At 42.4% G+C, this 23474-nt stretch overlaps 5 protein-coding genes across 5 annotated transcripts; 4 read left to right on the top strand and 1 right to left on the bottom strand.

The window, feature by feature from the left end:
- Window positions 1-7378: 7378 nt before the first annotated feature.
- On the top strand, window positions 7379-7924 carry LOC124404448. Its single transcript, XM_046878576.1, has 2 exons — window positions 7379-7512; window positions 7595-7924. The coding sequence occupies exons 1-2, from the start codon at window positions 7489-7491 to the stop codon at window positions 7850-7852; spliced, it is 282 nt and encodes a 93-aa protein (XP_046734532.1). The 5' UTR covers window positions 7379-7488; the 3' UTR covers window positions 7853-7924.
- A 673-nt stretch (window positions 7925-8597) lies between these two features.
- LOC124404445 lies at window positions 8598-10527 on the top strand. The gene is made up of 3 exons (XM_046878572.1): window positions 8598-8961; window positions 9109-9164; window positions 9254-10527. The coding sequence occupies exons 1-3, from the start codon at window positions 8938-8940 to the stop codon at window positions 10512-10514; spliced, it is 1341 nt and encodes a 446-aa protein (XP_046734528.1). The 5' UTR covers window positions 8598-8937; the 3' UTR covers window positions 10515-10527.
- A 3133-nt stretch (window positions 10528-13660) lies between these two features.
- On the top strand, window positions 13661-14875 carry LOC124404446. Its single transcript, XM_046878574.1, has 3 exons — window positions 13661-13688; window positions 13771-13841; window positions 13968-14875. Exons 1-3 carry the CDS (start codon window positions 13686-13688, stop codon window positions 14608-14610), a joined length of 717 nt encoding a protein of 238 aa, XP_046734530.1. The 5' UTR covers window positions 13661-13685; the 3' UTR covers window positions 14611-14875.
- Window positions 14876-15511: 636 nt separating this feature from the next.
- LOC124404447 (glycine-rich cell wall structural protein-like) lies at window positions 15512-16466 on the bottom strand. The gene is made up of 3 exons (XM_046878575.1): window positions 16338-16466; window positions 16178-16245; window positions 15512-15941 (listed from the first exon to the last, which is right to left on the bottom strand). Exons 1-3 carry the CDS (start codon window positions 16353-16355, stop codon window positions 15623-15625), a joined length of 405 nt encoding a protein of 134 aa, XP_046734531.1. The 5' UTR covers window positions 16356-16466; the 3' UTR covers window positions 15512-15622.
- Window positions 16467-19946: 3480 nt separating this feature from the next.
- Window positions 19947-23398, top strand: LOC124404470. The gene is made up of 4 exons (XM_046878609.1): window positions 19947-20117; window positions 20537-20587; window positions 21385-21566; window positions 22356-23398. The coding sequence occupies exons 1-4, from the start codon at window positions 20104-20106 to the stop codon at window positions 23105-23107; spliced, it is 999 nt and encodes a 332-aa protein (XP_046734565.1). The 5' UTR covers window positions 19947-20103; the 3' UTR covers window positions 23108-23398.
- Window positions 23399-23474: the final 76 nt, after the last annotated feature.

The raw sequence follows: 23474 nt of genomic DNA on the forward strand, positions 1-23474 counted from the left end.
GCCTCAGAATCGTTTTGCAGGACCCTTTTTCCACTAATTGGACCCTCAGGAATCCGAAAATAGCATCGAAAAGAGCGTGGCATCAACAGTAGCGGAATTACAAAGGAAATTTTTCGTTTTTCAGCTGTAACTCTCGATACGTTGTTCGCAGCGTATTCGGACTGCGCGCAATCGATTCCTCTCGAAAAATTACGTCGATATAGGACATCAAAAAATTAATTCAACTCCTCTTCAAAATCGGTCAAATTTCGACTGAAAAAATCCAAAGGGGTTAGCCTTCCTTTTTTGCGATTGTTAGAGCTCAGAAACTTTTTGCCTCAGAATCGTTTTGCAGGACCCTTTTTCCACTAATTGGACCCTCAGGAATCCGAAAAAAGCATCGAAAAGAGCGTGGCATCAACAGTAGCGGAATTACAAAGGAAATTTTTCGTTTTTCAGCTGCAACTCTCGATACGTTGCTCGCAGCGTATTCGGACTGCGCGCAATCGATTCCTCTCGAAAAATTACGTCGATATAGGACATTGAAAAATTAATTCAACTCTTCTTCAAAATCGGCAAAATTTCGACTGAAAAAATCCAAAGGGGTAAGCCTTCCTTTTTTGCGATTTTCAGAGCTCGGAAACTTTTTGCCTCAGAATCGTTTTGCAGGACCCTTTTTCCACTAATTGGACCCTCAGGAATCCGAAAAAAGCATCGAAAAGAGCGTGGCATCAACAGTAGCGGAATTACGAAGAAAAATTTTCGTTTTTCAGCTGTAACTCTCGATACGTTGCTCGCAGCGTATTCGGACTGCGCGCAATCGATTCCTCTCGAAAAATTACGTCGATATAGGACATCAAAAAATTAATTTAACTCCTCTTCAAAATCGGTCAAATTTCGACTGAAAAAATCCAAAGGGGTTAGCCTTCCTTTTTTGCGATTTTTAGAGCTCAGAAACTTTTTGCCTCAGAATCGTTTTGCAGGACCCTTTTTGCACTAATTGGACCCTCTGGAATCCGAAAAAAGCATCGAAAAGAGCGTGGCATCAACAGTAGCGGAATTCCAAAGAAATTTTTCGTTTTTCAGCTGCAACTCTCGATACGTTGCTCGCAGCGTATTCGGACTGCGCGCAATCGATTCCTCTCGAAAAATTACGTCGATATAGGACATTGAAAAATTAATTCAACTCTTCTTCAAATTTGGCAAAATTTCGACTGAAAAAATCCAAAGGGGTTAGCCTTCCTTTTTTGCGATTTTCAGAGCTCGGAAACTTTTTGCCTCAGAATCGTTTTGCAGGACCCTTTTTCCACTAATTGGACCCTCAGGAATCCGAAAAAAGCATCGAAAAGAGCGTGGCATCAACAGTAGCGGAATTACAAAGGAAATTTTTCGTTTTTCAGCTGTAACTCTCGATACGTTGCTCGCAGCGTATTCGGACTGCGCGCAATCGATTCCTCTCGAAAAATTACGTCGATATACGACATTGAAAAATTAATTTAACTCTTCTTCAAAATCGGCCAAATTTCGACTGAAAAAATCCAAAGGGGTTAGCCTTCCTTTTTTGCGATTTTCAGAGCTCGGAAACTTTTTGCCTCAGAATCGTTTTGCAGGACCCTTTTTCCACTATTTGGACCCTCAGGAATCCGAAAAAACCATCGAAAAGAGCGTAGCATCAACAGTGGCGGAATTACAAAGAAAATTTTTCGTTTTTCAGCTGTAACTCTCGATACGTTGCTCGCAGCGTATTCGGACTGCGCGCAATCGATTCCTCTCGAAAAATTACGTCGATATAGGACATCAAAGAATTAATTTAACTCTTCTTCAAAATCGACCAAATTTCGACTGAAAAAATCCAAAGGGGTTAGCCTTCCTTTTTTGCGATTTTCAGAGCTCGGAAATTTTTTGCCTCAGAATCGTTTTGCAGGACCCTTTTTCCACTAATTGGACCCTCAGGAATCCGAAAAAAACATCGAAAAGAGCGTGGCATCAACAGTAGCGAAATAACGAAGGAAATCTTTCATTTTTCAGCTGTAACTCTCGATACGTTGCTCGCAGCGTATTCGGACTGCGCGCAATCGATTCCTCTCGAAAAATTACGTCGATATAGGACATCAAAGAATTAATTTAACTCTTCTTCAAAATCGGCAAAATTTCGACTGAAAAAATCCAAAGGGGTTAGCCTTCCTTTTTTGCGATTTTCAGAGCTCGGAAATTTTTTGCCTCAGAATCGTTTCGCAGGACCCTTTTTCCACTATTTGGACCCTCAGGAATCCGAAAAAAGCATCGAAAAGAGCGTGGCATCAACAGTAGCGGAATTACAAAGGAAATTTTTCGTTTTTCAGCTGTAACTCTCGATACGTTGTTCGCAGCGTATTCGGACTGCGCGCAATCGATTCCTCTCGAAAAATTACGTCGATATAGGACATCAAAAAATTAATTTAACTCCTCTTCAAAATCGGTCAAATTTCGACTGAAAAAATCCAAAGGGGTTAGCCTTCCTTTTTTGCGATTTTTAGAGTTCAGAAACTTTTTGCCTCAGAATCGTTTTGCAGGACCCTTTTTCCACTAATTGGACCCTCAGGAATCCGAAAAAAGCATCGAAAAGAGCGTGGCATCAACAGTAGCGGAATTACAAAGGAAATTTTTCGTTTTTCAGCTGCAACTCTCGATACGTTGCTCGCAGCGTATTCGGACTGCGCGCAATCGATTCCTCTCGAAAAATTACGTCGATATAGGACATTGAAAAATTAATTCAACTCTTCTTCAAAATCGGCAAAATTTCGACTGAAAAAATCCAAAGGGGTTAGCCTTCCTTTTTTGCGATTTTCAGAGCTCGGAAACTTTTTGCCTCAGAATCGTTTTGCAGGACCCTTTTTCCACTAATTGGACCCTCAGGAATCCGAAAAAAGCATCGAAAAGAGCGTGGCATCAACAGTAGCGGAATTACGAAGAAAAATTTTCGTTTTTCAGCTGTAACTCTCGATACGTTGCTCGCAGCGTATTCGGACTGCGCGCAATCGATTCCTCTCGAAAAATTACGTCGATATAGGACATTGAAAAATTAATTCAACTCTTCTTCAAAATCGGCCAAATTTCGACTGAAAAAATCCAAAGGGGTTAGCCTTCCTTTTTTGCGATTTTCAGAGCTCGGAAACTTTTTGCCTCAGAATCGTTTTGCAGGACCCTTTTTCCACTAATTGGACCCTCAGGAATCCGAAAAAAGCATCGAAAAGAGCGTGGCATCAACAGTAGCGGAATTACGAAGGAAATTTTTCGTTTTTCAGCTGTAACTCTCGATACGTTGCTCGCGGCGTATTCGGACTGCGCGCAATCGATTCCTCTCGAAAAATTACGTCGATATAGGACATCAAAGAATTAATTTAACTCTTCTTCAAAATCGACCAAATTTCGACTGAAAAAATCCAAAGGGGTTAGCCTTCCTTTTTTGCGATTTTCAGAGCTCGGAAATTTTTTGCCTCAGAATCGTTTTGCAGGACCCTTTTTCCACTAATTGGACCCTCAGGAATCCGAAAAAAACATCGAAAAGAGCGTGGCATCAACAGTAGCGAAATAACGAAGGAAATCTTTCATTTTTCAGCTGTAACTCTCGATACGTTGCTCGCAGCGTATTCGGACTGCGCGCAATCGATTCCTCTCGAAAAATTACGTCGATATAGGACATCAAAGAATTAATTTAACTCTTCTTCAAAATCGGCAAAATTTCGACTGAAAAAATCCAAAGGGGTTAGCCTTCCTTTTTTGCGATTTTCAGAGCTCGGAAATTTTTTGCCTCAGAATCGTTTTGCAGGACCCTTTTTCCACTTATTGGACCCTCAGGAATCCGAAAAAAGCATCGAAAAGAGCGTGGCATCAACAGTAGCGGAATTACAAAGGAAATTTTTCGTTTTTCAGCTGTAACTCTCGATACGTTGTTCGCAGCGTATTCGGACTGCGCGCAATCGATTCCTTTCGAAAAATTACGTCGATATAGGGCATCGAAGAATCAATTAAACTATTCTCCAAAATCGGTCAAATTTTGATTGAAAAAATCCAAAGGGGTTAGCCTTCCTTTTTTGCGATTTTCAGAGCTCGGAAACTTTTTGCCTCAGAATCGTTTTGCAGGACCCTTTTTCCACTAATTGGACCCTCAGGATTCCGAAAAAAGCATCGAAAAGAGCGTGGCATCAACAGTAGCGGAATTACAAAGGAAAATTTTCGTTTTTCAGCCGTAACTCTCGATACGTTGCTCGCAGCGTATTCGGACTGCGCGCAATCGATTCCTCTCGAAAAATTACGTCGATATACGACATTGAAAAATTAATTTAACTCTTCTTCAAAATCGGCCAAATTTCGACTGAAAAAATCCAAAGGGGTTAGCCTTCCTTTTTTGCGATTTTCAGAGCTCGGAAACTTTTTGCCTCAGAATCGTTTTGCAGGACCCTTTTTCCACTATTTGGACCCTCAGGAATCCGAAAAAACCATCGAAAAGAGCGTAGCATCAACAGTGGCGGAATTACAAAGAAAATTTTTCGTTTTTCAGCTGTAACTCTCGATACGTTGCTCGCAGCGTATTCGGACTGCGCGCAATCGATTCCTCTCGAAAAATTACGTCGATATAGGACATTGAAAAATTAATTTAACTCTTCTTCAAAATCGGCAAAATTTTGACTGAAAAAATCCAAAGGGGTTAGCCTTCCTTTTTTGCGATTTTCAGAGCTCGGAAACTTTTTGCCTCAGAATCGTTTTGCAGGACCCTTTTTCCACTAATTGGACCCTCAGGATTCCGAAAAAAGCATCGAAAAGAGCGTGGCATCAACAGTAGCGGAATTACAAAGAAAATTTCTCGTTTTTCAGCTGTTACTCTCGATACGTTGCTCGCAGCGTATTCGGACTGCGCGGAATCGATTCCTCTCGAAAAATTACGTCGATATAGGACATTGAAAAATTAATTTAACTCTTCTTCAAAATCGGCCAAATTTCGACTGAAAAAATCCAAAGGGGTTAGCCTTCCTTTTTTGCGATTTTCAGAGCTCGGAAATTTTTTGCCTCAGAATCGTTTTGCAGGACCCTTTTTCCACTAATTGGACCCTCAGGAATCCGAAAAAAGCATCGAAAAGAGCGTGGCATCAACAGTAGCGGAATTACGAAGGAAATTTTTCGTTTTTCAGCTGTCACTCTCGATACGTTGCTCGCGGCGTATTCGGACTGCGCGCAATCGATTCCTCTCGAAAAATTACGTCGATATAGGACATAAAAGAATTAATTTAACTCTTCTTCAAAATCGACCAAATTTCGACTGAAAAAATCCAAAGGGGTTAGCCTTCCTTTTTTGCGATTTTCAGAGCTCGGAAATTTTTTGCCTCAGAATCGTTTTGCAGGACCCTTTTTCTACTATTTGGACCCTCAGGAATCCGAAAAAAGCATCGAAAAGAGCGTGGCATCAACAGTAGCGGAATTACGAAGGAAATTTTTCGTTTTTCAGCTGTAACTCTCGATACGTTGCTCGCAGCGTATTCGGACTGCGCGCAATCGATTCCTCTCGAAAAATTACGTCGCTATAGTGCATCAAAAAATTAATTCAACTCTTCTTCAAAATCGGCCAAATTTCGACTGAAAAAATCCAAAGGGGTTAGCCTTCCTTTTTTGCGATTTTTAGAGCTCGGAAATTTTTTGCCTTAGAATCGTTTTGCAGGACCCTTTTTTCACTAATTGGACCCTCAGGAATCCGAAAAAAGCATCGAAAAGAGCGTGGCATCAACAGTAGCGGAATTACAAAGGAAAATTTTCGTTTTTCAGCTGTAACTCTCGATACGTTGCTCGCAGCGTATTCGGACTGCGCGCAATCGATTCCTCTCGAAAAATTACGTCGCTATAGGACATCAAAAAATTAATTTAACTCTCCTTAAAAATCGGCCAAATTTCGACTGAAAAAATCCAAAGGGGTTAGCCTTTCTTCTTTGCGATTTTTAGAGCTCGGAAATTTTTTGCCTCAGAATCGTTTTGCACGACCCTTTTTCTACTAATTTGACCCTTAGGAATCCGACAAAAGCATCGAAAAGAGCGTGGCATTAACAGTAGCGGAATGACGAAGGAAATCTTTCATTTTTCAGCTGTAACTCTCGATACGTTGCTCGCAGCGTATTCGGACTGTGCGGAATCGATTCCTCTCGATAAATTACGTCGATATAGGGCATTAAAGAATTGATTCTAGCGTTTACAAAAACGTACAAATTTTTAGTGAAAATCCAAAGGGGTTAGCGTTACTTTCTTTAGCACAAAATTTTTAATCACAGCATGGATTCGTATGACTCGTTGTTGACTCATTCGAACCTTAGGAATGCATAAAAGACATCAGAGATATCAGAGGACCAGCAGCAAACGCATTTCCAACGATTGCAAGGGAGGCATTCAAAATAGCGTAGGACCAACAGTTGGGAAAATACGATGAATATACGGGGAAATTTATTTATTTATTTATTCAAATTCAGGTTACATGAAATGTAGCAATATCATATCATACAAATTGTATCCTGCAGAAATACGTTGCACCTATGTGCTGGACAGAACTTGAACTATACTTACAACCTGCAAAAATAATTGTCTTCTATAATATTTGTCGTATTCTGCTTAAAGTAATTATGCATATTGCACTGCTCTTTCCTCATATTTTATCTTATTCAATTCGATTCCTGTAGTCTATCTTATTAGTCGGTTCTTCATGAACTCAAAGACCACCTGCCATACAATCATGTTGTCGCATTCTACTATTGTTAACCAGAACCCCATAATTCTCACTACTCTTGCCGAGGAAAAATGAGAATTTCTGATCGTCCAAAAGTTTGACGATCTCCGGTGCTCAACATTTTCTTTTCGGAATGATTTTTAATAATTCTGCTTGTTGATTAGTGCAATATATGCACAACGAGTGCTAAGAAGCGAAAGTATATCACATCTGTAAACCGGGTTTTTCTCCTGCTGCATGAAATAATTTTTCACGATGTGATTACATTTCCCACTTTTATTCCATATATTATTTTACTTTACAATATCTTCAAAAAATTTCACGATCATTTATAACAATTTCTTATTGTCAGTCCGCTGCACTTGATTATCGAACTGGGTTTGAACGAATACGCTACCTCTGCATTGGTGCTCCGTGCCTACTAAGCGATTGTGTGAATGTGTTTTCCCCTTCACATCTGATAGTTCAACACGAGGCTGCCAGAGAAGTGGGCAGGCCGACAGGCGGTATCAGCTTTCACTTTTCCTCGGTCGTTCGGCGACTTTAACTGCCTTCGCAAGTGAACCTGCTCGATACGTAACGCTGGAATTTTTACGCTTAGCAGCTCAACCCAAAGCTGCCCTTGCAACTTATAACCTCACCAGTTTACCGTGAATATCATCGTGTATTGTGTTTGACTGTTTTTTAATCGTTTAGTGAACGTGTTATCGCATAATTTTTACCGAGTTCCACATATACTCCAGTGCCTTCGTTTGAGCAGCTCAATCATGATCAATCACGTACCATTTAACGTAGGTATCACAGTAACGTTTAACGATACACTCTTAAAAATGATTTTATTCACAAATCTGCTGAAGATTCGAATAATTTCAGATAGGCATGTTGCTCTTCGTGGCGATAGTCTTTGCCTATGACCCTCAGGACGATTCGTTGAAGGACATTTTACTCCCAGAAGGCCAGTTTGAGGCTTTCTACCTCAGAGGTACCCAGAAGGAGGAACAAGGAGCTGCGAGGCCACCTCATCTGCATGGTTCCTTCAACCAGTATCGAAATCCGGCCCTTGTTGGTGCTCCAAACGGTGCAGCGTACGGCTTTAGGTTCGACGGAAAGCGACGGTTCAATTTTGACTAATTTAAATGATAAATATTAGCTGTCTTATAAACATTTTACTCGCAATGTAAGAAACGAAAAATATACATACAAACACAACCACATACCAAAAAATCCGAACAATCGCTGTAATCCCACAATCCGAATTCAGCATCCCCTCCATAATCATGATCAATAACCAATCCACAACTAGTCTGATCGAAAATAGACTGATCCTAGGATCAAGACGAGCGTCTCGTACAATCTGAAGAGAAATGAAAACTTCAACTTTCATCCGGTCGATGAACTTCTCTTTTTACGATTCCTTTTATAGCAGCTCGGATGCGAGCGAGAATACTTGCATTTTCTAATCTGCGTCGTCATTACTGTCTAGAGATCAGCCGGCTCTTCCTGCAATAATTACAGCGTATGTACTCTATGTAAATTGTTCCACCATTGTCTGCAGTGGAATTAGTAGAGACTTGTTTGCCCTTTTTGCGGTAAGCGGACTCTATCAACTGTTAAAAGAACATAATTATAGTCGAGTGAAATGAGTCCAATTCGAATGTCCTTGTTATAAGACAGTTCTACATTTTATTATACAAGTAAATTGAATGAAAAATGCAATATTGGTCACGGAACGAAACTTTATAGACGTGAGTATCGGATTGCATCCCGAGTTCGTCGATACCTCAGCAGATGTCTTCATTGCACATCAATTTAACAAGTCTCGCACGTAGCCTGGGCTCCACACTTATAGGTGTAGTCGCCACTTCCGCCCTCCACAAGTAGCTTAGCTCCCGATGACGCGTGCGACAGTTTTTCACCTCGTCCCTTGTTAGGCGGTAAGAAGCGTGTATGCGCATACATGTCAGGCATGCTACTGAGATCACGTTCTGCTACGCTAACGAAGTCGTCAGTAGAAACGGCGTTCTAACAAGTTTTCAGAAGAAACGGAAAACCAGATTTGTCTCGGGGCGAGTTCTGCATATAATCCAGTTAACAGATCAAGTTCAACTGAAGCCTTTAAATACATGGAGCAAAATCAAATCCCGCGATAGTTCGGTTGCCCGGATCATTCGCGAGTGACGTGCCTGAATACGCAGCGTCTAGGATTGCAAGGTGTCATGAAGATCATCTTAATCCCAACGGTGAGAATTTCACACGCTTGAATCTTCCGATTTCACGAAATTGATAAATCTTCAAAGGAAATTTTAATCCGGATAGTATTTTCCGAAAATTCGATTATTGGTTACGTGATGCTTAAGGCGTGGAATTAATTGCTTCATAAATTATAGGTCACGGCTGCGTTCCTGCTGTATTCAGTGATGGCGGTAGGAAATAGACCGACAAGGTAAATGCCCGAAACCTTCCACTGTCACGAAACGATCCTTGACACTTAACGCTTCTAGCTGTTGCTATAATTTTCACGATTCATCGTAGACTGACTGCAGAGGTATCGATCGGATCTGAAACAGAGCGTGACGAAGGTCGGATCTTCGCATCGAGAGATGGGAATCCGACGAATTTGAGAAAGCATCCAAGCACATTCAGAGCAGCGAGGAACTCACGAAAACCGAGGATTTCTGCTACTTTGAGACAAGGAAAGCCTTTCGCCCTAAGTGGCAGATCCTCTCAGACACCGAAACTACCTTTCGTCGGGAAATCCCAACAAATTCGTAGATTATTCGTTAGCGGACCGAATAAGTTTGACGCTGTACTTCTGGAGCCGGCCTTTCGTCTGGCACCAAAGCAAGGATTGTTTAGCCACGTGTTCGGTGAACGCCACGAATCATTGGGACCATTGATTGGTCCTCTCAAAATGTCAGGGATTGGTGAAAAAGTTTACGTCCGCTTGTTGGAGCCGTCGGATAACGAGGCTGCGGATCACGTGACGGTGCACCTCCTCATGCCAGGGAAAACCGCGGGGATCTTGAACGAAATTCAGGACAACACTGACTTCGAACATCCTCGTCATCCGGAAGCGTCGTTTTCTTATCCTGGAAAAGCGAAATTCCAAAAATTTACGACCTTTCCTACCATTCGAATGAGGGGATCGATCCACTCGAGTTTCAATGGAAGGCCGCTCACAGACCAATCCCCTGATCGTCCTAGCAATAGACCTACCTTCAAGGTCAAATCCCCCCATTTCATCAGGAATGAAAACCATCCTACGGTTTTTAAACAGAACGTCCAGAGTCTTAAAAATATTCGGCCAACAGAGTTCGACATTCTTCCTGCCGAGCATCTCGTGGCGCCAAATCATGACAAGCTTCCGGTGGCTCGATGGCCGGTGGAGAACCTAGTTGATCTACCGATTTATCCTCCTCTGTCCTTGGGGAAACCTAAAGAAGTCGCTGACGATGGACGTGATGCCAAGATGAAGACCACGGTCAACACGGGTGTCGCGGATGACGGAAAACAGTCTGCTTCTGGGAATGGCACGTTTTTGCAGCTTCGGGATAATTCTGCTTCCGGTGAAGTGAAACAGCAATCGGTTAACCTTCCAATGAATCGTAAAGAGGAAATGAAGATTCGTAGAAAATTTGTCAAATCAGTCTTCATAGACAAGATTCCGTCACGTGATCTTGTTTTTCATCGTCAAGTTTCGTCACCAGCTTCAATTCTGAGGATCGCGGACACTGCGGAAGATCATTCCAAGCTGGCGGCGATTCCTCAGGAAGAATGGAGAGGTCTGAAATAGCTGGGAACTTCGATTCACTAATATTAAAAATGAACTATGTACATGTATTTAATTATAATTTATCGATTTATATACTACCGATTGAGAGAGTAAATAAATTATTATATTCATGAGGAGCGAGTGACTTCATCAAGAATTCACTGTTATACATAGTTTTGGTATTACTGTCATAGGCAACATACAAGAATTTGTGGATAATAAATAGTTTCAAGATAATTCTGCAATTTCCCTTTCAATCAATAATTTCGCAATTATGTGTTTACCATTCCGTACCTCAAGCGTGCCAGGCAAACATCAGTTTCCCTTTCATCCTTAGAAAATCGCGCCTCGAGCAACGATCGAGTTTCTGAGTCGTGTCGCCGATCTCGTTATAGTCGAGTTGCATTGATGTGATCCAAACGAGGAGTTTCACTTTCGATCCTTCCTCGTCGGCTCTTCCATAGGGCAACGCTCGATAAAGTGATGGAAAACGAGTGGGTATCGCAGTTCGTGGACTTGACAGGCCTTCCAATAAAGCCAGCCTCGAATCACGCAACGATGATGACTGCGATGCGGTTTGTCAAACGTTTATTGTACTAACATGTACCTAACTAAGCGAATGGCCTCTACTTGCAAGACACTTTCATCGCCAGGCTGCTGCAGCTGCAGATTTCACCGATAATAATCACCGATAAGCATGACTAGACGCAAATAAGCGATCTCTGGCAATCGTAACACGGTCACTGTCAATGGCGCTTTCCTTCACTCTCAGTTTCTGCCGGTCAGGAAAGTTTGTAGCGATTTCTGATAAGAGTAATTAAATCACCTTCAACAGTTTTAACCCAATTCGAAAGTCAGTTACCACCATTCCACGAGTATATCGCGGTATCATTATTAATTGATCTCCGTCGTTCTGCCATGCATGTGCATTTTTTACGCATCATATTTCCTCTCGCGTGACTTTCCGTGGCGTTATTTTCTAATCATCATCGCTCTTGGAGGCTACGGCAAACGGCTTGGGCGGGGCATCGAACGCATATTAAACCGCAAAGAAAGATCTGCCTGGCTAGTCAGAGAGACGTATATAATGCAAGAAGATACCGCAATTTTTCCAGTAACACTCCGATCCGACGTCTTACTCAATTTACTCACTTTCCCGTTGGCAGTCTCCGCACTTATTCCGCAACGGACATAAACGTATTAGCTCACTTTTACTGCCACGATGAATCGCAAGGTGTTGGTAAGTGTCGTGAAACGTTTTTACATGTCAACAACGTGTAAGGCATACTGCATACAAGTGTCGTGAAATCGGAACTTGATGGTCAAATAATTTTCAAAGTAGTCAATTATACTACCAACGGTAAAGGGCTCCGCAGAATTCTTACGGAAATTGGGATTTTCGGGACTTATGTCCATGAGAATTTTTCGAACCAGGAAGATATGTTCTATAAAATACTGAAAATCCAAACAATTTCCTGAAGGATTCTGCGGGTTCCGTTTACCTCAGTTTGATTATCGCCTTATTTCTTCCACAGTACGTCTTGCAATTGGTGCTACTGCTGAGCGTAAGCTTCCTCGACATTCCTGCCGAAGCGTAAGAACTTTTTTCTAGTTTCTAGTTTCGAGTATTTCCGCCAACTCCAAATAATTTTGATCGTGAATACTCTTTCAGGAAGAAAGTGATCATCAACGTACCTTACCGAGTGAAAAACGTTAAGCATACGCACACCATCTACAAAATCATCCCCCATTACCACAAGAGCAAAGGCCATGGCCACGGCCACACCCATAGTCACGAGCATGAGCACGAAGAGGAGGGTGAAAACTTTGAGTACTATCGATAACTCGATCCAAAGCAACTAGCCCGTTACCATATAATAGATATCTTTCGAATTAAGACACGTTAAGACGATCTGAATGTCTAAGCCATACGACCTAGTAATTATTAAATTTAAGGATATGATAATATCAATCTTGTATTTCATAGAATGTAGTATGAAGCTATCATTATTTCACTTCTTCGTTTTAATGTTATAGAATTTCAAACCCTGTTGATGTTCCGCACATTTTATAATTACAGCAAGTAAAAGAATGCTTTACATCCAGTTTATTACGTACCTTGATTTGCCCATTACGAGTAGAGTTAAGTACCGATGTCACAGCGGAAGAGAATCCCGAAGCGGAACAAGGCCAATGGTAACGATCTCGGCTTGTCTCCATGGAAGGAAATTCACATTGCCTCTTGATCCCCGCAGCAAATTCCTTGTTTGCGATACGCCGTAAAACTGGAGATCAGAAACTGAGAGGGCTACTAATTGTCATGCAGAAGAACCTCCCATCAGGTTTAGGGTCAGTGACTTTTTCGGTGCATTCGTTTCAGGACATTGATCTGGGATTACTTCCGTACCTACCTCACGATCAGCGCTCAAAATCTAGTCGTAACATCAAATGGTGTCGTTTGACCTTAATGGTCCTTACGAACCTGGGATACACAATGAAATGCAAAGGCGAGGTGGTAGGGACGTTGAAGATAAACCAGGAAGTAGTTGTTATCACCAAGAAAATGCCTTGGATTGTGATATCTCTTGTAAAAGTATTGATAATCCAAAGCTTTCACTTATCATTAGTTTAGTATAGTGATTGCCGCTTGAATGCAACGTCGCTCAACATTGTTGTCGGCAATCCCGATCCGGATAACTTGATGACCTTAATTAAATCAGTTTCTCTTTTGCTTCGATGACTTTTATTATACTCGGGAAAAACTGAAGTGTTATTCGTGCTCGTCAATTTTCTATACCTGACAGAAAATTTTTATAAGATAGCTTAAAGACACACGCTTTCCGATGTGATTTGATAACCGCAGAAGCATTACTTGGACAGATTTATACTTTTCATTTCTCGGGGTCTCAGTTTCTAAGGCTAACAATAAAACCAAGTTTCACGCCTATCACAACGGTAATCGCGAAAGACGAGAGATGCCACGGCGAAAGCGTTCGGCATGACTTCTCTTTGTTTATATTCTGGAACAAAGACGGAGCAAAAAGTATAAAAGGCGTTTAAAAAATACGGCTTATAAACGGAACGAATAACAAGATTCTTCTCAAACCGATCTCAGTCGTTGCAAGCTGCACATTCATCCAAGCTTCACCAGCTTCCTAAAGTCTTTTGCTACTCAACGGAGGTCCAACTAACATGGTAACGTAAGGCCTGCATTTAAAGTGACGACGTGGTCCATAAGTCATAGCCATCTTAAGCCACTCGTAACTCTCTTTCACAGAGGATAACGGAGTTCATGTTCCTGACAGTACTGAGCCAAGTCCTAGCTGGCGGAGGCGGCGGGAAGCACCAGTAGGTATTCGACGATAAGAAAAGGGCATTTTTGTCTGATTTTTTGAAATCCTGAGTAGCCCTGACCCCTCAATCCAACAATCGACGAACGGTCTGTATAAACATAACAAAAACTTTCCCATTCAGTGTGCACTTCAAAATCCACGTACCGGACATCATCAAGCACCACATCCACACAAAGACGGTATTCGTCCACGTGCACCACGGTGGTGGAAAGAAGAAGATGGTCCCAAAGAAGAAGGAAACGCACCACCACGAGTCGGGTCACCACGAGGACTGGAGTTCTTGGAGTTCGTACGACGTCCACGGGGGTGACAAGGAGCACCAGCGGCACGTCAAGAGGCCAAGTCAAGGCTACGGCTACCCTTCGGGTCCACAGGTGGAAGAATTTCACGGACATCCGGTACCGCCCCCGGAAGAGACGCCGGTAATGCATCACGGCGGTGTCGTCGGCTACTCGTACCCGCCGCAATACGCGATGCACCCGGAGCTCGGGGAGTTCGGGAGCGTCGAGGAGGCCCCGCACAACGAGGTGAGACCCTACAGAGACGAGTACGAGGAAGGATACCGGAAGGGCTTGCACACGCAGACAGGCCACGTGCTCTCGGAGGAGCTGAAGAACTTTTATGACAACCAGTTCGAGGAGGGCGACGACGAAGCTCAGACCGGACACAATAACGGGTACAAGATCTTTGAGGAGTCAGAAGATGCTGACGCTGCCGGTGAACACGGTGACGGCTACGTTTCGGCAATCATGGACTCAAGATAAAGAAAAATTGCGTTCGAACTACTTCGACAAGCGAAAGTGCAGACGGTGCGGAGTGATTAATGTCGAAAGAAAAGAGACTCTGCAGTTCACGGTGATTGATTCAACGCCGAGATCAACTCGAATCGTAAAGTTTCTCCGAACTTACAAATAATTATTCTAGAGTAGCGTAGCTTTTTTTTTTGTTTTTTTTACACTATTTAACTAGGTCGACGACAAATTAGTTTCGTACTTCTTTTATACCTATAACGTACATTTTTTATTTCCTTTTATTTTATTACCTTTGTATGTACCAAATCGCGTAACTATCGATGCGTAAATATTTATGAGAATCTCTGCGAAGTGATCGTCAAACTGTAAATAAATTGGTAACACTTATCGGAACTGTACTCTCATTTTCTTCCCAATGCCCAGCTGGTCACTTCTTTTTTGTTTTTGTTCTTGTTTTTTTAAATATACTTTCTAAAGAATTGCACACCATCCAAGTACTGGCATTGGATGCATATCATATGGAAATCGACAGGAACGATTGATTAACATCAGGTGTACCAAGACTGGTTCGATTGAATTTTTTATATTAAAAATAAAAAATGACAGACGAAAACATAAAATAACAAATAACAAAGTATTTACAGGTAACAAATAAGGTTAAACTTAACATGACCTATACAGCTATTGATGAACAGTGGCTAATCTAGATATTCGGGTACCTTAAAATCTACGACCAAAGTAAGACACAGTATTCACATTATATGTGTGTGTGTGGGTAATGTAGGTACCTACGTTGTGCGGGTGAGTATAATGTTATAGATGTGTTAATAGTAGTTCAGACTGTAGATGTACCCGCTAGCGTAGGGCAATCTACTCTGAATGACAAAAACATATCGGGGAAGATAATGATTAGACATGATTGGATGGGGTTAACGGTTAAGGGAGGTTGTAAGGTAGAACCTTTTCTATGTACTCTACGATAAGGTAAACTTGCAGCGCGACGACGTAAAACAACGACGATCGGCTAATGGCCGCCGCCATATTCTTCTTGGCCACCCCAGCCGCCACCAAAGTCGTGACCGCCACCGCCTCCGCCAAAGTCATGACCTCCGCCAAAACTGCCGCCTCCAAATCCACCCCCAAAGTCATGGCCGCCACCCCCGAAGTCATGGCCACCGCCTCCGTGACCTCCAAGGTCGATTGGGTGACCGACGGTGTAGCCGAGGACCTCGTACTTGTCTCCACCGCCGCCGCCGCCGCCCCCGTGGTGAATGTGTTTCGTTATCGTGTGCGTATGATGAATGGTCTTGATTTTATACGGGACGTGAATTACCACGTGATCACTGAAATTGAAAAATTCTCGGTCAGCAACATCGTGAGGAATAAAATTTGCTTTCCTTTATCTGCTTGAGGTATTTTTACGGAGGTCATTAACGCAGGGGGGGAAAATCGTTCAGTCGAACAGAGAGAAAGAAAGAGACCAAACATCGTGCGTGTTGTTCTGATTTCGCCCGAAATATATTCGACTGGAAAATGAAAGGTGAAAGGAAACTCGAAGCCAATTTGCGTTGACACTTACTGTCCACCGTGTCCGCCTCCGCCAGCGGCTGCAAGGCTCAGGAGTGTCGACACGACGAGAATGACCAACTGAAAAATGAAATAAGACAGATATGAGTATGGTGAATAGAGTGCAGGTCGTTGGTGGTGCCTCATTGACGAGAAATGCTACCGAAACTTACAGACAGGCTGAGTGTCATCTTGCAAGCTGACGTTGAGACCCGGTCAGGAAATGTAACCGCTCTACTACTGCGAGCTCTCGTCCACTCGGTTTTGATCTGCTTTACACCGGCAACCGGACTCCTTTTATATGATAGATTTATAAAAATGAAAGGACTGAAGACTCAGCATGAAAGCCTCGTGTGAAAGGTGTTCCGAGTGAAAAAAGAGCAATTGTACAGTGCATTTGTGGGCAGGGATTGGCCGGCGGGTCGGTATGTTTGTTTTATATACCTACCGGAGATCGCACGCCGCCTGCACGAGAATGTGTTTCATTATCTTTTTTATTTCATTTCTTTTCTTCACGTCTTTCATCGTCAAACTTCATTTTTACCTCGGCATGTTAATGAAAGGACGTTTGATAGCCGGACCAATCCTAACTCAAGATCAAGAGGCCCTCTAATTCGGTAGTACTGTAGTAGGCAATCGTTGTCGGTGAAAATAAAAAGACAAAAGCCAGTCGCCGCGTTAAACACCCGAGGGTAATTGATCATTTCGCCTTCTCAGGATGTCGCAATTACCCATTCCTTTCCAGCGATTTCTCAAAGGACATCCGCTGTGCCATTAGTTCAAGTCTCTCTCCGGAGTCTGCTTTAAGATGCAGGTAACCAAGGTGACTTTAGATCAAGCTTGGAGGAGGGTATTTGATCGCAAAGGACTCGATGCAGGAGTGGAATTTGGTAATTCAAGAAAATCATTGTTAACGGATCAGTAGGTCAAGAGCGGTTAAATGTAGTGAAATGAGTGGCGATGTTGACATTGAGACCAGACACCATTCTCTCTCCTAAGAGCCGGAACTGGAGCATTGAACCTTTTCGAACGTATGTTTGAATATGGTGGCGACCTAGACACAGTGCTCGATAGCCGTTACGGCGAGATAGTTGCGTGGAGGGAAAGGGAAATAGATTCTGGTCAGCACGGTCATCGCGAACTCTCGTCTCAGGAACAACAAAACAACTGTATAGAAAATAGAGCAGAGTGGTTTAGGTCTTTTTTTCTCCGCCCATGATACCTACACGGGAAGTTTCCCCTACAAGGAGTCCAGCTGGTGAAAACCTAAAGTATCACCGCAAGTCACAAGCGACCGCACCGTGGATCGCGTATCCATGGTCCTCCGGGTACCGGGTGTCGCAAAGTTCCTGGATCCGTCGATTCTAGCTTCCGAGGGAAACGAGAAATGAGGAAAATTCAGGCTTGATCGTTCCATTCCGCCGGCAATTACAAGCGGGTGAAAACATTCGAGCTTTCTTGCCTGGAAATCCTGTACTTGTCTTCGCTCCGCGAATCACACTCCGGGGAATTAGTGCCTGTGTATTCAACTCGACTTACGCTTTTACCTACTACAATGTGCTGAACACCGACCAAGTGCAAAACGAATGTTTCAGCTCTTCAACTCGACGTAATGCAGCGCCGGGTAGAAAGTGCGGTAGATTAGATTTAGCGCGTTTTCTGATATGCAATTATATTATCACAGCTAGGAAGGCCGTTTCACTTTGCATCGTGGAAAAATTTCATGCCAAACTTATTGCGGTGGTGAAACTTCTTAATGAAAATGGCCATAATTTCGCACTGGAGTCTTCCTGATCCCGAATTATTATTTAGATCTTCAATTCTTCCTTCTTTCTCACACATGTATTCAGACTAAGAAATTACCCTGCAATGAGACTCAGAGTCATTCATAAAAGAGGCGAATGTCGTGATAGGCTGCAATCCAAGATGACGTCATGGAAATGTAACATGGCACCCATGTATCCGACAACTGACTCCACGTAAACAGGTTACTTGAGGTTGCTTATTTATTTTCGTGTATTCTGGTAACTGAAAATGGTAGTTTGTGGAGTCAGAAGCTGCAAAAATAATAATATAAACACTAAAAGATAAGACTTGAAAATTTTTTTCATTCCCTGAAGAGGATAATCACGTCTACCTTACTTACGTTTAAATTTGGCGCCTATGTGACGCCACCTTCTATACGTTTTCTGATTGGTTTAACTAAAGCGTACGTACATTGTTTCATCTTATTTCCTTACATCATGGCCTTGATTAATATTCGGTTACCCTATGAATTGCTCATGCGAATAGTACTAGGCGTATCGGTTTCCTATAGACAGAAAAAGGAATCAATAAGGAGAAAAATGCCAGATTGATAGCCTCCAGCTTCCCCGGTTGAAACCGTCTTGAATTTTGTTTCAATTTTCATTTATTTTTACAATCTCATTCTATTTCTTTTTCTTTTCTGTCTCTCACCATTCTCTGCCTCTCAAGATCTTCATAATAGAGAAAATCGGAAGTGTTGTACAAAATATGATTTATTGCATATAGAACAGAGAAGAGGGAAAATCTACAGCGATTTATTGCCGTAGATTAAATTAACATGCGTGTTGTTTATTTTGCACATATACCATGACTACTTTCTTAACAGCTTCTTCATGAACATTAACAACTATGATTTATGGATTCTTCTTTATCTATCGCATTTTAATGTGCTTAATTTTGATCATTATCATTATTATGTATCATCGCTCATTATCATTTTCTATCCATAACTTTGAAACGCGAAGGTGAAAGTCTCGGCAATAACTAGACTGAATAGACGCATAAACTATAATGACTGTGTTTATCAGCTCTATTCAAACATAACTCTGGTCAACGGATAAGTATTGGCGCATTAGTTCAGTCATGCATTGTTGAAGTAAATATTTATCGACTCATTGGCTCCCCAATTCACGGTCAACATCAGAGGCTCCAGCTGCTGCAGCTTATTTCGTATTCAATAGACAAAATCCATGGAGAGTTTCGATTACGCAACCGTTTTACGCGTGCGGTCGTTCCATCCGCATCGATTTGTATACCATTAAGTGAAATTTGTTGTTTATAAGAAAATTAGAGACATAAGACATAATATTATAATATCAGTCACTGATTTTTATATGTTTCATTGGACGTGACGAAGTTTCCTTATATTTCATAAGGAAATAACTAACAAATAACGAATAAAAAAAAACGAGTGGTACCCATATCATTAAAGAATCCCATAAGAGTTACACTGCTCAACAAAAAACATCACTTTCTTCTTATTTTTGATTTTGATCCCTTTTTCAGATCGTTGGAAACCAAAATCAAGGCTGAACGCCCATAGTTCTATCATTAGCGAGATGCGATGAAGTGAAGAGTGAAACTTAGACCGAATTTTCTCCTATCCTATTCGGTGTTGAAGCGATATAAAATTGTTCCGTTTTACGGCCAGCACTAAATTATCCTTTCTCCATTGGACGTGAGATGTTCACGGCCGGCAGCTGCGTCGAAGAAGAAAAATAATATCCGCTGTTTACCTCGGCTGCTGGTCCACCCCGTGTCGAGCCTTCTATACACCATGTCGGTGGTTTTTGTCCCCGTAATAGCTCAGAAATTGAGTGTCAGCTGGAGCGGGGATCCCGAGCTCGTCGAAGCTCGCTCACTCGCTTCGCGGCTCTTCGTTCGTTTTCTTTTTATCGCCTAGGTGTACTCGCACACATGCAGATAGCTTACAAAAGAAAATAGGTGAGTATCAAGACCTCCTGATATATCTGGATCACGCTGGCCTCGCGACGACACTCGCTTTTCAACCGTGAACCTTAAGCCTCCAGTAGATCAGCGATCCTTCGCACAGTTTCGACTTTTGATTCAACAACACAACCGGTTCGGAGGTGGTTTGCAAATTTTTTTTCCATTTTTCACCCCTGCTACGAGATGCGATTGGTGGTAAGTTTTCACTTTCTTTGTTTGATTCCCTAAAATCCTTCACCAGCTGCAGTAGAAAACCAAAAACAAAATTTAAATAGTTATTAGAATCAAAAAGAATCTAAAACAGTAGTTCGTTAAAGAGTGTACAGGTTGGACGGTCAAAAATTATACCTATTTTTAGGAGTTCTTTTTTTTTCAAAGAAAATTAAAACGTTCGGAGTAATTTGACTTTAAGGGCTTTATTATTTATAGTTTCAAGAATGTTTCGGAATTGTTTCGTTGAAATTAATAACAAAATGGTGGCTGTAAGTGTCTTCATTTTCTTTAAAGTGAAACGTAAAAATAGGTATAATTTTAGGCCGTCTGATCTGTATCCTTCCACCTTTCCCTGAATTCAACTAAAAATTCTGCGACTCATCCTTCTTGTATAACTTCTTTAGGTTGTCTTAACACTGGGATTCGGATTATGCGGACCGACGCTTGCTGACACGTAAGTAGAATATTTAATATTCGATGCTTATACGTAGGTACGTATTAGTCACTGGTGTACCTAGTCGTCGAAGACGAGTCTGAAGAAATAAAATAACAGTTGTGCTTTTCCGGATAAATAACTAACCTATCTCGTGAGATTCTTAAACTTTGTGAAACCAAGGAAGTAGCCATAGAGACCCCAAAGCTTTGCTTCAGCTCAGCTTTCAGTTTTTGCCTGCTCTTAAACGTTGTTATCGGACAAACGTGTTAAACTTTTCGGAAATAGAAAAATTCAGTTCAGTTTTATCCTTATAATTCTACGAAAGCATCGGGGGTTCAAAGTACTTCACAAAATTTACATTTTCGGAGTTCATGAAGATTAAAACGTTTGGCCGCTGATTCGGATTGCCAACGTCAGCATCGTCACCGTCACACGTTTGGAAATATTGTCAATCCTTCTAACCGACGAAATTTCGCGCAATCATAAAATTTCGATCGCATTTCAAGGCCGAGCACTCATTCGGCCTCCTGAAACAGGTTCAATTACCTTCTTTGTTGGATCCCCTCCGCTCGCGTTCGAGCCTTTCTCCTTTCACTCTCCTCCGGCGTACGCGAGTCGATCGCTTTTTTCGTCTGCAAATGATTGTTTCCCGTTCCAGACGAGAGGCTCGCCAACTGTGTCACGATCCTGCGGGTTAGCCAAACGAATACAATACCAGCGAGTAGTTGGCGCAAGAAGGCCGCTTCTGTTTCCTCGCCGATTTGTTCATTCATTCCCTAGCTCGTCGTGTTCATTAATTACCACTTCTGTTGCAGGGAAAAAGTCGTCTTCGTAGTTCCACGCTACATACGTCGAAGCTTTTCCAACAATGCGGCACCCTTCTACAAGGTCCGCGTACCAAAACGACCCTTCTTCGTCGGCCATTACGCCGGAAACCCAGGCAACGGCGACCGCCCGTTTTTCCCAGGAGGAAAGCAGACCGTTGGACAGAATTTGTGTAAATTTTAAATACCATATATCGTATTTCCAAATGATTTTCTCATAATATCAGTTTTCAACAAAAGGGACTATACAGAATCCTTATGGAAATTGGCTTTCGGTAAAATTGGTTGGATTTTCAGTACGCTATAGTACATATCCTCCTGGTCAAAAGTTCTCGTGGACAATTTCCAAGAGACAGACTTCGGAAGAAAGATGTCCATAGTTTCTAACATCTATATGGATTTCCTGATTTTCATGTATTACAAAGCTTCAAGGGGACTAAATCAAACAAATCACTCAAAAAACTGCACGCTTGATTCTCAAAGATATGCAGAAAGCTGTGGTTGATTCCAGCAATGCATCGATTCCATTCGTGAACTCGCTGGTTCACCGGAAGGAGATGCAAGGTTAGATTTCGCGTGAAGAACGAAACCCTCAGACTCTTGCGATAATCGACTTGTCCTGTTTTTCACGCCTGTGCCAAGTCTATGAGTATCGGCTGTGCAGTTTTTGAGTGATATATTTGATTTCAAGTCCACATCGAAGCTTTGTAATTCGTAAAAATCGCGTGATCCATAGATGACAAAAAATCCGTACACCCCCCTTCCGAAGTCTATATCTCGGAAACTACTGGTTTTTTGGACTTGTATCCATGAGAACTTTTGACGGGGGAGATATGTGCCATAACATCCAACCGGCAGCCAATCTCCATAGAGATTCCACAGAGTGCTTTCCAATGCAATTGAAGTATCGATACGTTTTTACAAATCACAAAAAAATGTACTGTTTGCATTATTTTGGTCAGATCACGGTGCGGATTTCGGGAAAAACTTTGCGGGGGCACAGCAGCAGCAACAGCATCATCGAGAAGTGCAGAACCAGGTTATAATACCACACGGCAAGGGTATTTCCCACGGTGTGAGTTTCGGGAAGGGATACATCCCGCAAGAGGAGTTGAAACGGGCGATCGAGAACTACGCCGGATTCCCCCGGGGGGACGAAAATCAACTCCAGGACTCTGCGGGTCAGGGTTTCAACTTCGAGGACGAAGGATACCTGCAGCGATTCGAGGGGCAAAGCGTCGCGCCGCAAGAGGCTCGGTGGGTTTTTCCTCCGAGCAACGAGGAAGGGCGGAATCAGGAGCCCCATCAAGTCGAGCATGAACAGTACAAGATGTTCGAGGAGCAGGGGTCGCATTCGCCCCCGAACGAGCAGCTCTTCTACACGAAGTTGAGCGAACAGCCCCGTCCGATTTCCAACGGCGTTCATCCCTCGGCCAGGATGACGGAGCACAAACTCACCCCCATCGTGCTTCAGGACACCATTGACATGAAGGAGTACATTGAGAAGGTCGAGGCTTTCACGAGGAGCTGGCCTCTTCAGGGTCTCGCATGGAATAATCAACAACCAAATTTCCCAGGTCTGACCTTCCCGCATATCCAAGGGGTCAATCCCTGGGCTCCCAGCTTCCCGAGCAATCCCAGTGGCGGGTATCAAGTTCAGGAAGAATCCGTCGAGGAACCGATGAAACGAAGCTTCAGTGTCGCGATGATGTAGCGAAATGTGTTATTTCTAGGTTCCTATCACGTACAAAAATCCCTTAGTGTTTAAGTGTTCTTACCATTTGTACCTATCAAGCACTGCCTTATACGGTGCATCGTTAATACATAATTTATTTATACGTGTTTGAAGATTGTTTTTACAATTATAATACATTTTTGTTGTATCTAACAATGAAATTATCAGCGAAATTTTCTATTGGACAATGTCCTCATGACGTCAGAAGTCTTGGTTGTCGCCGCCATTTTATCATCACATAACCTAAGTTTTTAACTTTAAATACAGGCTAAACGTCTGCTTCCGTTAGTTTGATTTTTTCCACCAGACGACGCCGTCAATATCGCTTCTCGTTTGGCGTCCGGTG

The sequence above is a fragment of the Diprion similis genome, chromosome 3 (assembly GCF_021155765.1).
Source record: "Diprion similis isolate iyDipSimi1 chromosome 3, iyDipSimi1.1, whole genome shotgun sequence".
Taxonomy (NCBI): Eukaryota; Metazoa; Arthropoda; class Insecta; order Hymenoptera; family Diprionidae; genus Diprion; species Diprion similis.

Bases quoted from the DNA above. Each gene is read 5' to 3' on its own strand.
- LOC124404448 (XM_046878576.1), top strand. From the start codon at position 7,489: ATGATCAATCACGTACCATTTAAC. The intron at 7,513-7,594 runs GTAGGTATCACA...GAATAATTTCAG, and splicing joins TCAATCACGTACCATTTAAC to ATAGGCATGTTGCTCTTCGT.
- LOC124404445 (XM_046878572.1), top strand. From the start codon at position 8,938: ATGAAGATCATCTTAATCCCAACG. The intron at 8,962-9,108 runs GTGAGAATTTCA...CATAAATTATAG, and splicing joins AGATCATCTTAATCCCAACG to GTCACGGCTGCGTTCCTGCT. The intron at 9,165-9,253 runs GTAAATGCCCGA...GATTCATCGTAG, and splicing joins GTAGGAAATAGACCGACAAG to ACTGACTGCAGAGGTATCGA.
- LOC124404446 (XM_046878574.1), top strand. The intron at 13,842-13,967 runs GTAGGTATTCGA...TTTCCCATTCAG, and splicing joins GGAGGCGGCGGGAAGCACCA to TGTGCACTTCAAAATCCACG.
- LOC124404447 (XM_046878575.1), bottom strand. The intron at 15,942-16,177 runs GTAAGTGTCAAC...TTTCAATTTCAG, and splicing joins GGAGGCGGACACGGTGGACA to TGATCACGTGGTAATTCACG.
- LOC124404470 (XM_046878609.1), top strand. The intron at 20,588-21,384 runs GTAAGTAGAATA...CTTCTGTTGCAG, and splicing joins GGACCGACGCTTGCTGACAC to GGAAAAAGTCGTCTTCGTAG. The intron at 21,567-22,355 runs GTAAATTTTAAA...TATTTTGGTCAG, and splicing joins GACCGTTGGACAGAATTTGT to ATCACGGTGCGGATTTCGGG.